Genomic DNA, 14,266 nt, shown 5'->3' with positions numbered 1-14,266 from the left:
CAAACCTGACCTTCTTTCTTCTGCTGAACATAAAAGAAGAATGTTGATATCCAAACAATTTTGGGTAAACTATAGGCTACCTGTAAGCATGACTGAATGAAATGAATAGGGCTAAATGAACAGACATAAAGGCCAAATTAATGAGATTATTTTATTATGTGAGAAAAGAATGCTGAGTCCTATGATGTTGTTTGGACAATTAAATATACATTTTATTTTATATATCATTTTATATTAATTAATTGTATAATATACAATTATTACAGAATATTGCTATTGACCAATCAGAATAAAGTATTACAAAGCAATATGTAAATACAATAACCGCCTGTAAAATATCTTATAAAACAGGCCTAATATTACCAGAAATTCATGGTATTGTCATGAAATAATAACGATACAAATTTAATGTAGGATTCACCATGCCCCCTATAAGTTAATAATCGCCATGAATGTGTTTTTATTATCGTGCAGTAAATTCAAATTCTTCTGAGAGGAAACGAACGTTAAAGCATCTAAACCTGCGTTATACTCGCCCGCTCCATTACTACAGGGGTCGCGTTTCGAAACCTATCGAGTCCCCTAGCAAGAAAGCACTCTAGGCGCGTTTTAGAATCTTCGTTCGAACGCCCAATTAGTATCTAGGTAGTCCGCGCACTGCGTTTTGAATCACAGCCGGTGTGTGTGCTATGGATGGGAATGTATCCCAGCATGCTTGACAGTCAGCGACATGAACAGGGAAGGATGATGAAGCTAAGATGGCAGCGCTACTAGGGGTGCTGTCTTCACGGGGTCAAGAAAAACAGCAGGAATAAACGCAAAGCACGGACGTCAGCTCGCGCGTTTGACTCGTTTCACTTCGGGCGGTTGAACGCGGTTGGATCGCCTGCAATCGAGGAAATAACGGCTGGTTTTTGAAGCGTAATTCGCAGTCGCAGCAGAGCGGCTAACCGTAAACGTCGTTTTAATTGGAGATACTCGGATGTAATTCGCCGGGCGTTTTTGCGGGTTTGCGGAGCGGATATATGGGATGTGCTCGGGAATTTTAGCTCTGTTGATTGACATTGTAATCTAATATATGCGTTGTTCCCCTAAACGATGATGTGTGCTGCTGCGGCGGCAGCGGGTGCCGGTGGCAGCGGGATTCTGTCCTCATCCCACTCCATGGGGCTGGGTGTCAGGGTCATTCCCGGAGCTGGACACGATTTCGCATCGATCGGATCAGGGATGGGCTCCTGTCCCGTTGTGGGGCCCCGATCGGATTGTCGGAGCCGCTACCAGCTTCTTCTCTCAGGGCGAGCACTGGCGGAGCGTTACCGGAGGATTTACACCACCGCGATCAACGACAAAGAGCAGGGGCTAAACCTCGGCAGGTGAGTCTGATTTACCGGTTCGGTTGGGATGAGAAATGGGCCACGATTCTGTGCGGATGGATGTGTTTGTAAACAAAACCCAGTGGGTTAAACATGAGCTCATTTGAGCCCAAACAGTAGCAACAGCGGCAGTATTAGCAGTTAGCATGCGGCTAACTTCCTTAGCGATAACACATTAGCGAGCGCAGCTAAAACACTCGTTTAATCTCATCACTGTCAACGGAAAAGCTCAGTTTGTTTTGATTTTGATTTGTGCACTTTTTAAAAACGTCACCTCCGCGCTGTCACGGTTAACAAAATTAATATCTCCTGCACAACCAAACTAATGTAGGTGTGCTAATAGGACGTAGTTGAATGAGTTTGAAATGTATGATATAATTTACCTGGCTTCGAATACAATGCATATTTGCATAGTATTATGCAAATAAGTTAGAATAGAACCTTTCACCTTTAAATATGTGTACATTTAAGACTGAATTTTGAGTAGTGAAGTGTTGTCAGGCGTGTGTAACGTCTTACAGCCCCAGCTAATGTTGTAGAAATGATCCTTCTTCAATGAATTGCATGTTTAAGGGGATTATTGTTAATAACCAGACACTTCATTTGTGTAATGTGACTTCTTGAACGACATTAAGGATATCGCATATACTCAGAGCAGCAGTTGTCTCGTTTATGCGAAGGGCTGGGTTCTGTTTTGCCTGACGTCACCCTGCTGTAGAGAGAGGCGCGCACACGCTATCTGACGTCTCTTATTAGTGATCTTCCTGCACAGAACATTGTTTCTGCTTATGTATTTATTATAATTTGACCTTGTCCATAGTCCATAGTCCATAAGCAGTTTCACAGTTACCAACAAATCTAAATAAATGACAAAGTAAAAATGACAGCACATTTCATTCCGTTTTGTTACCAAGAAACCTTCACATTCATACACTCCATTTATATTCAAATCCTTGGCAAATAAAACAGTTTTTTTTTTAATTTATTTATACTTAAAGGGTTAGTTCACCCAAAAATGAAAATAATGTCATTTATTACTCACCCTCATGCCGTTACACACCTGTAAGACCTTCGTTAATCTTCTGAGCGCAAATTGAGATATCTTTGTTGAAATCCAATGGCTCCGTGAGGCCTTCATAGGGCGCAATGACATTTACTCTCTCAAGATCCATAAAGGTACTTAAAACATATTTAAATCAGTTCATGTGAGTACAGTGGTTCAATATTAATATTATAAAGTGACAAGAATATTTTTGGTGCACTAAAACCCCCCAAAATAATGACTTATATAATGATGGCTGATTTCAAAACACTGCTTCATGAAGATTTGGAGCGTTATGAATCTTTTATGTAGAATCAGCGGTTCGGAGCACCAAAGTCACGTGATTTCGGCAGTTTGGTGGTTTGACACGTGATCCTAATCATGATTCGATACGCTGATTCATAACGCTACGAAGCTTAATGAAGCAGTGTTTTGAAATCGGCCATCACTATATAAGTCGTTATTTTGTTTTTTGGGCGCACCAAAAATATTCTTGTCGCTTTATAATATTAATATTGAACCACTGTACTCACATGAACTGATTTAATTATGTTTTTAGTACATTAATGGATCTTGAGAGAGGAAATGTCATTGCTGGCTGTGCAGGCCTCACAGAGCCATCGGATTTCAACAAAAATATCTTAACTTGTGTTCCGAAGGTGAACAAAGGTCTTACGGGTGTGGAACGGCATGAGTTTAAATGACAAGTAATAAATGTCAAGTAATAAATTACATTATTTTCATTTTTGAGTGAACTAACCCTTGAAGAGATTCAATCAATAAATAAAACTCATCATAGTGTTTTAGATTTACCAAATTGCTTTTTATGTTTATGAAATTTACCCCAAAAAGGTTCAAAATTAAATTCTCACATACAACTCAAGAGTCAAAAGTAGTGCTGGATGACTAGAGGTAAAAAACCTTTTTTTCCTTCAAGATATGTGAGATTACAGAAAAAGTATGAATATTGTTATGCTTCTCTATGCAAAATTCTCTTTGAGGTTTAATAATCATTTACAAGTGGTTTTGTAGTGTACACTTGCTCCATCCACTTATTACGTCACCAGCATTGATAGCGTGTAAATTGCGCTGAACCGTTGAACGCCCCTCCCAACCTTCAGGCTCTTCATCACAAGGAGCCTCTGTGCTTTCACTTTTCACTGCATATAATCAGCTTCTGTTGGTCCTATTGTTTACCGCCGTACACAAGCTCTAGCACTTCAACACAATTCCTATATAAGGTTCAACATAATAGCAGATTCAGATGGCTGTGTTGTTGAAAATGAAACCATGATCGCCCGCTGTTGCTATTGCTGCAAGAGAGGTTTGGTTTCCTTGAGTTGGGTTTGCCACTAGGATTTAGACCAGTATTTCTTAAGCGTTGGGTCGCAAACCAAAAGTGGCTTGCGGAGTGTGTAGTCCAAGAAACAACACAAAAAATATAATTCTAAATGTTTTTTCTGATGTGAGACTTTTATTTTGACAGATGTGGTTGACTCTTCTGTCAGACGCAGTTTAAGTAAAGAGCATTATTTTCTAAAATAACAAAAATAATGTTATTTTTGTTGTGTTGCTGAATAAAAAGGCTCATACCAACTTACTGACTTCATTGTATTAACTAAAACTAGTTTGGGACTAATTGCCTTACCTTTTACTGTTTATTCATCAGTGTTAGTGATATACTTACAATTATGTTTATGTTAAATAAAGTGGGACGGTACTTGCGTGTGTGTCATCCATTTTTTGAAAATAAATGAGCTTGATCCAAATTCCTAAAAAAAAAGCTTAATGACCAAATGTAAATGTGGGTCCCATGGCCAGAGCAATTGAGAACCACTGGCTTAGACTATTTGCAAGTTCTCTAGTTAGACATAGAGTGTCATTTTACAGAGTATAAGCAAATTTAAACAAATGCAAAAAAGACAAACTTCAATCAATTTGTTTTTGAACTGGGTTCTTGAACTGTGGGATATTGCTCTCAAAATCCATGCTCATTAAAAATGCATGTTAAAACAACACATTACAGGGATAACTACATGCTGACCTATTAAGATATATGTTATATATGACCTCTGGACCTTTTTACTGGTACATTGAATTGACACTAAAAACTGAAAACCTGACAAAATCAAAAATACAAAATAGGTTAGTAGTGTCAGCCTCAGACGCCTGACAATCAATTAACTGACTGCCTGGATCATACTCAGCAATATGATTTTCATATTTTCTGACCGTAAAAGTATGACCCACTTGAATTACTTAAATCCACGTAAAAAATGGTTGGTGGGTGGAGTGGGGGATTGGTTACTGTGTGATTATTGCAATCGCAAAATAGCCTTAAATGGTTAGTTCACTCAAAAATGAAAATTCTGTCATTAATTACTCACCTTCATGTCGTTCCAAACCTGTAAGACCTTTGTTTATCTTTGGAACACAAATGAAGATCTTTTTGATGAAATCTGAGAGCTCACTGTGCCATCTGTGGGACACCCTTAACTAGGGTTCAAAGTGCCAAATGAGTGTAAAAATCACCATTGAAATGGTGTTATTGCCCGGTAACTTTTATCAATTTTGACAATGTTGTGACCTTTTGAGAATGAGATATGGCTTAATGCGATCATCAAATCGCATTGGATGGTTAGGTTGTAATTAAATAAATATATAGTCTGGCGTGCTGCATGATACAGTGTAAAGTTTCGTTTACAGTTTTGATTCACAGTAAATGCTACTCTGCAAGCACTGTGCAAGATGCTGATAATTTGCTTATCACATGCCTGAAATGGCACACTACCAAACATTTTTCAAAAACCAGCAGTTCCAAAGTGACTTCCACACAGTTTCCTTCTTTCAAGTTTCAAAGTCCACTAGAGAATAAAATTGTTTACAATGAATGTACTGACGCACTACACGTTTTTTTAAAAAATGTTTTTCCATGCCGGTGTTTTATTTTTATTGTAACTGTATCAGATAAATCCATCTTTAAACAGCATATAAAAACAAAACAAACTGTGTGGTCAATTTCCATGTGTTTAGGCCCGTTCACATGCCAAGAACGATACTAACGATAACTACATTAGCATCCACACCAATACACGATAACAGTCTGTTTATTATAAGCCCGTGCTACAGTTTTGTCATCTGCCACTTTAAATGCTCAAGCTTTAAAGCAGGACAGCTTCTGATTGGCTTTCAGTGTTTTTATCATTCATCAGCTGGAAGAAAGTCATTGTGAAAATGACTCCAACGATATTGTTTCTCTGTGCCGCTATTGTTATAGTTGTGGTGTGGCTATTCTTTGACAGAATGATTTTTAAAACATCTTTAGCGTTATTATTTTTATTGTTTCTAAACAAACTTCTTTTTAAGCAGGCAGTTCTTGGCCTGAATAAGCTACAGTCTGGAAAAGACTTAATGCCATTTGTCTGTTATTATCTAGATAGACCTTTGTATTAATTTTTGATTAATGATAGCTGACACTGCAACCCAGATCTAACATGTGTCAATATTTTCCAGGGGAAAGAAAGCTTTGAGCAAGAAGAAACTAAAAAGGCGGCAAAAAGTCAAATCAAAAGTGAAAACAAGAACAAAGGTAAGATTTACTCTAAGATTCATTGCTAGACATTTGCTGCCTCATTCAGACACTAAAGTTACATGGTTTAAAAGCCATTTTTGGTAGCATAATTTCCATATTCACATTTGAGTTTTGAAGACTTATGCTTCTTCCATAGAGTTCTGCTGGATCTGTTTGTATTTCATTGTTAGTTTCTCACAATGCATAAAGATTCATGGCATCTCAAACTCTCTTTCTCATCAATATATCATCTTTAACATCAGAAAACAATGATTCTGTTACCAAATTTGTTTGAATCTTCAGGTCAGGATTTTCTGGTTTCTGGCCATTTTGATTAAGAGCATCAAGATATTTTTATTTATAATAGTAGTTTTGACATTGATCACAATATAGCACATATACATATACATATTTATCCATATTTTTCATGATTTTAGTCATCACATTTGAGAAGATACCAGTAAACACTTACACATGGTGGGGAACGCGGGAGTGGCGAGGTCACGATTGGCTGTTGCATGGCGACCCATGTGTTGCACGTTTCCATGGCAACAGCTTCCTCCATCTCCTGCAGTGAGCACCTATGGTGTGCCTGGCAGCAGGGTTTGTCTCGCTATGTCTACAGCGTTTACTAGCGCTCTGAAAATAGGCTGAGACCCAAAATGTCCTGTATTGGATATTGTGTATTGTCTTCCCGTTCCCCAAAGCATGTGTGGGGGTTAATGCTTGATTGTGTTTGGATATCCTTTCCCAGGCGCTCTGTTTTCCCTAGTGGATTGGAGTGCTTCACAGGCAGGGGTAAGAGAGAATAATGTGATTGTAGATAGTGGAGAAGGGAATATGCAGTAATAATCCTCTCTAAAACCCTGCTGGCTAAGGAGTAAGAGCTCATTTAGATTTCTCCTTCTCTGCCACAGCCACCTTAAAGGAGCTCCGTGTCTTTGTTTGCTTACAAACAGATGGGTGGAGTTCCTCCAGCAGGGAGGGCTTGGCTTCAAGTGCCTGTCAGTGGTGAAGCACTTCAGTATGCTTTGTTTGATGGATCACAAAGTTTACTGCCCTGCTGGTTTGATTCAATTTCTTATCTGTGATATTACACAATCCCAGACATCTTTGTGCTACTGTTGACTAAGAGTGGGCGATTGGCTCCTATAAGGGGAAAAAAAAAATTCAATTTATTAAAATAATTTTTTAGGTGCCACATATAATTTTTTTTTAAACATTCAACACTAGTTAAATTATAAATTATTGAAATGTACAGGCAGCCTCCTTGCTGTTTTTTCCCAACACATTCATAATCATTACTTTTGCAAACTGTATGTGTGCACTTTAGCACTTAATTTATGTTTAAAAGCTTATTATGATGGTTTAGTATTTCTCTGTAATGTAGAACAAATAATATTTTTTTTTCAGCCCTGAAACTCGAACCATTTTCTGATGCTACCCCCCTAGTATATATTTAAAGCTGCAGTCTGTAAGTTTTGCCTCTTTGTCGCCATCTCTGCTTGAAACCTGCAATTCCAGTTGTTTGCGGAATTATCATCTTTACGTGGGTTGTGCCTTGGCTGTCAGTTACTGCACCGGTGTGGATACTAGAGGTTGACCGATAGTGGATTTTACTGACACAGATAACGATTGTTTTTAAAATGGATACTGGATAAAAAAAACAAACAAAACAATGCTGAACTGAAATGTGCAAAATGAAATAAATATATAAACATGAATATATTAAAGTGAGAAGTTCTACACGTTAGTTTGTGCATTAACTAAGGTTAACAGATAAAATAAATATTAAAACTCAGTTTAAAAATGTATGCGTCGGCAAAACCGATGAATCGGTCGACCTCTAGTGGATACTGTACTTTGGAATCACAGACTGTAGTCTTGAAGTATGACCAAAGTAAGAATTTTTACCGGAAAATGTCATCTGAACAAGCAAGTAACATGTCTGCCACTTTTGTTCTGACCAACTGAGGAAAAAAAAGCATTACAATAAATCGCATTGCCAATGGTGATTAAATCTAATGATCGCTTAGCTCATATCATGTCAAACCATGCAAATTATTATTATTATTATTATTATTGTTATACTTTGCGTGACTGTGTATTTAGTGTGTATTAGCATTACCTGTAGATATCAGTTTCTGTACAGACTAATCTCTAATGTTAATTTGTCTTACCAAACAATCCGCCATCCAAACGTTAAGTTTAATTATTGCAGCTGCTGTGAGAAAAGGCTATAAATGATCCGCCTCACATTCGATGTAGCCTACTAGCTGGGACTCGTTCTTTATGTAAACAGACTTGATGCAATGATGCAAAGACAAATGGCAACATGCTTGAATTTCCCGCGAAAACCCACCAGTACCATCTGGATTATAAAACATTATTACAAGCTTATTGTTGTGAATCAGTAAGGTAATAGAAAAGGTAAGGAGATAGTTTTAAACACTGGATGGTTATGTACTTGCTCAATTTATTTTGGGTAATTTTTGACCAAGAAAAGTTACGGACAGCAGCTTTTAGTAATTCAATTAATATCATAAACGTGTGACTGGTTGAATAATGGGTTAAACCAGTGACTACTAGTCAATTAGAAAAATCTTTAGTCAGGGGCAGCCCTGCTTTCACTTGAACCAGTGCATAGTTGCAATATTGACATACTTTTTTTATTTACATTTTTAAAAAAAGTTTTTTAAATAAATGCCATGCGAGAATCATTCAATTCATTGAAACATTTTAACTGAATCATGGAGATATACTTACCGATACTTTACATTGCTGTTTTATTATTTTTAATGATGTTGCTTAATTTTGTCATCACCAGTATTATCATGAAAATACTGAGAATATTCAATAAATTATCCATCCCTAATCTATAATGAAACTTGGGACCATCATACACCCGGTGCCAGTGTTGGGTAAGTTATTTCAAAAAAGTAAATTAATTACTAATTACATCATCAATGTTGTATTTAAAATACTTTTCTAATTAAAGTAATTTAATTACTCAATAAGTAATTCAACTCATTACTAATTACTTCTTAAAATCCCTATAAACCTTGACCAGATAGACAATAGAGAGGAGACTCTTTTAATCATTTAAATATGAGTCAAACATGGAATAGTTTAGCCTTTTATAGCTTTTTAAATCATTTTAGCTTTATTGAAACATACTATAATACTATTTTTAGTAACAAATATGGATGTCACAATACCAAAAATCTAGTAGTCGGTACCGATACCACCAAAAATGCACAATACTCGATACCAAAGTCGATACCACAGTAAAAATCTTTAAAGATACAAATAAAACAATACTATATATTTTTTCAGGTAATAGTAGTAAGGAAAAATACCACAGAAATTGAATAGTCAAATATAAAATAACTCTGCATAGTCAGAACTGTATAAATTAAATATAGATGAATCCTTATTAAGGCTTTTCTTTTGTTGTTTTCATCATGTTTTAAAGGCTGCTGTCACTAAGACCTAATGGACGGAGACAATATGCTGTTACACATGCTGTTCACATTCACATAACCAATGCGAATATACAGCAAGATGGGCATTTTGACATAACTGTGTGTGTATTTAAACGTTTATGTGTAATAAACCTCAAAAATCTGACACTCGCGAGAGGTCACATATGTGAAATCTCAATACACATATGTGTGTGCGCTTTGGTTGAGAGCACACTGACTGAAGACTGTCTCTCAGAGAGTGTGTGCAGTTTTTTCACCTTAGGACATAGCTTACGTTTTACCGTAATGTTCTTGCCTACCTGTGTCAAAAAAGTGGAGTAATTGGAATATTTCTATTCTGCAAAACAGCCACTCTGCTTCTGCCGACATCTTCAGACAGTGACTACACAGCCAACTGGTGCGAAGTTGCGAACTCACGCGCAATGTGACACCAGGCGAGATTCAAGTGTTTTTGCTAGTTTCAGCCCAGCGCAGTTATAATTTATTAATAGCAAATGCCCTCGCGCCCATCTGTTCGGCCATGGGCGTGCTGGTCTGAAAATGAGGTGTGTTCAGGCGCATTGTTGGCGCATTGCTATTTTGAGGCAACTGAAAATGACTGTGCCATTGACCAACAAAAACCTTGTCTAAAGTCAATGGCGCAGTATTTTTTTTTGTTATTTAAAGGCGCATATTACTAACGCGCTCTATAGACTGGTGCACAACGTGCTTGTTACGCACACAGGGATGGGCAGCAGCACACAAAACATTTTAAATGTTAAAAATAAAAGGATTCCTCTCTGGAGAAACGTTCAGTCTTTCCGCTTGCAAATGCTGCCATGTAAATAGTGAATCCGCCATGGTGCAAGCACAACTGGCTTTTAAAGGGAATGGGAGATCAGACTCTGATTGGTTTATTGCACGTTACACCCAAAACACACCCATGACTCATTAAGAGACTAGGTACAACCATTTTTGACCATGCGCCTGGTGCGCCGACCGTTTTTTCCATTGTTAAACTAGCAAAAGGATTTGGACACGCCCTAAGTGCACCTGTGCCATGCACTTCAGACCATGCGCTTAGATTGTTAAAATAGGGCCCTTTAGTTTGTAACATTTATACTTGCAGAGGTGATGATCTTTAAACTAGCTATTCCCATTTCACCAGTATTTCTTGTAAGCTGATATTATTTAGCTCTTGACCTTTCAGGGCAACAGTAGTGGGACTTGTGGGTAAATTGTATATAGTATGACTCATGTACCTTTGAACAGACTGGCTTTTCACATTCTAAATACAACCTTCAGGCCCCTCTGCGTTTTATTTAGCTAAGTTCTTGCTCCATGGTCTGCTGCTTGTTTCAGCTGTAAGTTCCCAATTGTTGCCTGCAGAATGGAATAGTAGACACATCATTGTGTGTCCACATTGTGTTACATGCTATGATTAATATAACCACAGTGAGATTCATAATTGTCACCCCCTTTACTATCATAGAGGCATTGCAGTATATTTCAATCAAATTTGCCACAGAAACCAATGAATATAAAATTTGCTTCATACCAGCTGGCTCAAGAACAGGTGTATTAGGTTTGGTGCTAAAGATGTTGAATTTTCAAGTGTTACAGTGCTGCAACTATGAATGGCTTACTTATAGTAATTTCTGTGCGTTAAGTTTGTTCACCAAAACAATGTCTTTGATAAAATGTACTGTTCAAAGTACATTAATTTTCTTTGATGTGGTCAATAGAAACAACCCCTCCTGTTTCAGGCTCATTATACTAGACTTTATTGTCTGTTCTTTGGCTATTAGGTCTATATTCTGTATTCTCTCATTGCAAAGCTACAAAGGAACATCTCCTTTCCTTACATTGCTCAATTATGGTTTTGTTAAAGGTTGTTCTTCCAAGTGCTTGTTATGTCCCTTGGTTACTTGCACAGTATGTGGCTGATTGCATTGTTATCGAATGAAGAAATGTCAGTGGAGTTTGGGGGAAAACAACGCAGAAGTCCTTTTTGGTGTGCACAGTTCTTCTGTTGCTATTTCTGAGGACTGCTTTCGGAGGCTAGTGTTTTTAAATTGTCCCCCCCCCCCCCCAGATCTGTTGCTGTCTGCGTTTCCTTTGCAAGCTAAAGTAACGTGAAGATTAGGCAAGTGACGTAGGACTGTGCGTGACTTTCCAGTTCCCGCTGGATTTTGTCCTCCACATAGGGGTGGGCGATATAAGCTAAAATTCATATCACGATATTTTCCACTGTCCAGACGATATCGATATTATATTGCGTTGAGAAAAAAGAAATTGGAATCATGTTTTAGTAGACCTTTAGTGTTCAATATAATGTTTATGACTAACTAATGCTAACTGACTGATTAGCGATGCCTTTTCTGTTGCATATGAAAAACATTAAATGGCAAAAGGCCCAAGAGCAGAGCGAAACAGAGCTGCTCGTATGAACCGCGCCATACGGACCATTTATTAGCTCGGCTCAAAACACACCACGGTGATCACATGACCACTAACAACAATGTGAGATCAAGTGAAAAGCGTTAAAGCGTTCGCTGCAGAGTTATACAAACCATACAAATAATGATTTAAACTAGTAAGCCAGATGAAACGCCGCTGACGTTCTCAACAACACTAACGCAGAAAACAGGAGAAACTTTGTGCCACTATGATCCAGTTAGAAGGCTTTTCAATTCGTAAATCACCAACATTTACAATGGATTTACTTTAGTAACACAAACTGTAACCATGATATTGTGATAGAAATGTGGGATATTCATATCAATTTTATTATATTAATGTAGACAATAAATGTATTAAAGGAGTAATGTAATATATTTATAGTATTTTTTGTTATTAAAGGATTAGTCCACTTTTAAATACACTTTTCCTGATAAATTTACTCACCCCCATGTCATCCAAGATGTTCATGTCTTTCTCTCTTCAGTCAAAAAGAAATGAAGGTTTTTGAGGAAAACATTCCAGGACTATTCTCCTTACAGTGGATTTCAATGGCTACCAACAGGTTGAAGGTCAAAATTACAGTTTCAGTGCAGCTTCAAGGGCTTTAAACGATACCAGATGAGTAATAAGGGTCTTATCTAGCGAATCGATCGGTCATTTTCGGAAAAAAAAATACAACCGTTTATGCTTTATAAACAAAATATCGCCTTGAACGTACTTTCCGCTTCCACATTCTTCATAACGCTTACGCTGAATGTCCTACGCCTTCCCTATTCAAGTTACGGATAAAAACTAAACTGGCGCCGCGTTCGTTCCGTAAGTAGAATAGGGAAGGCGTAGAACATTCAGCATAAGCGTTATGAAGAATGCGGAAGCGGAAAGTACGTTCAAGGCGATATTTTGTTTATAAAGCATAAACAAAGTATTTTTTCGAAAATGACGATCGATTCGCTAGATATGACCCTTATTACTCATCTGGTATCGTTTAAAGCCCTTGAAGCTGCACTGAAACTGTAATTTTGACCTTCAATCTGTTGGTAGCCATTGAAATCCACTGTAAGGAGAAAAATCCTGGAATGTTTTCCTCAAAAATCTTCATTTCTTTTCGACTGACGAAAGAAAGACATGAACATCTTGGATGACATGGGGGTGAGTAAATTTATCAGGAAAAGTGTATTTAAAAGTGGACTAATCCTTTAAGCTATAGCAAGTTTTGTGCAATTGTATTATACTAAATGTCTTTAGGCTACTGTTTTTCAAAACAAATACTATAGAAACAATATAGTTACTTTTTACCGTGCTGGTGAGGTGCAATATGTGGTTTTACCTGTGGTTAACATGATCCAAATACTATGGAAGACCAAATTTTTCCCTTTAAAGGGGTCCTTGATTATGATTTCACTTTTTTAACTTTAGTTAGTGTGTAATGTTGCTGTTTGAGCATAAACAACATCTGCAAAGTTACGACGTTTAAAGTTCAATGCAAAGGGAGATATTTTCTTTTAAAGAAATTGCTTTTTGAGGACTACAACAAATGGCTGGTAGTGATTAAGGTGCATTCACGCCATATTGTAATTACTGTAACTACGAGATTCTGGCTCGTAAAAAGCATTCACGTCCTCATAGAGCTCGTAATTACAGCTTGTAAGCTGGGAGTTTTCTGAAAGCTCCCACATGTACCACGTGGCCGCTGTACCACCTGACCGCTGTATATTAATTTAGGCATTGATAGTGGTGCCAGAGAAACGCATAATTCCCAGTCAAAGGACGTGAACAGCTCTATACAACGTCACGTGTTGTCATATCAATATTCCAGTAAATACGAGGTGACGTGAACGCAGCACTACAGCAAGCTTCTTCCCGGGTTGGTGACATCACAAACCCCAAAATTAGTAGTTTGTGATGTAACAAACATCAGCAATTTCAAACCACGTATTGAAACTGTTTTTAGATCACTGCAGTTTTAAAGAGAAAACACTCAGCAATGGTGTTGACTTTGCATGTTTTGTCTTAAAGCATATTAAAAACACCACATAGACATATAAACCGCATTTAAAAACTTGATTTTCACCACAGGGGGACTTTAAAATATGCAGCACTTCGATTTATTTAGTTAAATCATAGACTTTGAAGTTCGAAGTTTCTGTTCCGACATCTCCAAATTTAATACCTAATTAAAATGTTTATTATACCATTTAAGATATTTAAGAGTTTTTATAACCTTACATTTCATAAAATTTTGCTCCATTTTGTCTTTTTATCTCGTTACATTCAGTTCACACTGGAAACTCACAACTTGGGTAAATATAATTTCCTTTGCCATGCCACTGTAGATTTGCTTCACCACTGTACT

General features: G+C 37.3%; 1 protein-coding gene across 17 annotated transcripts in view; it reads left to right on the top strand.

Moving 5' to 3' along the window:
- Positions 1-702: 702 nt before the first annotated feature.
- The window catches only part of mycbp2 (MYC binding protein 2), a 114,411-nt gene continuing 100,847 nt past the window's right edge, over positions 703-14,266 (top strand). For all 17 annotated transcript variants that reach the window (XM_048192966.1, XM_048192977.1, XM_048192961.1 and 14 more), the window contains exons 1-2: positions 703-1,373; positions 5,929-6,004. In XM_048192966.1, the coding sequence (XP_048048923.1) occupies positions 1,099-1,373; positions 5,929-6,004 (351 nt within the window). In that variant the 5' untranslated portion in view covers positions 703-1,098. The remainder of the gene's footprint in view (positions 1,374-5,928; positions 6,005-14,266) is intronic.

This window comes from Megalobrama amblycephala, linkage group LG6 (genome assembly GCF_018812025.1).
Source record: "Megalobrama amblycephala isolate DHTTF-2021 linkage group LG6, ASM1881202v1, whole genome shotgun sequence".
Taxonomy (NCBI): domain Eukaryota; kingdom Metazoa; phylum Chordata; class Actinopteri; order Cypriniformes; family Xenocyprididae; genus Megalobrama; species Megalobrama amblycephala.
This window is presented reverse-complemented; position numbering and strand designations above follow the sequence as displayed.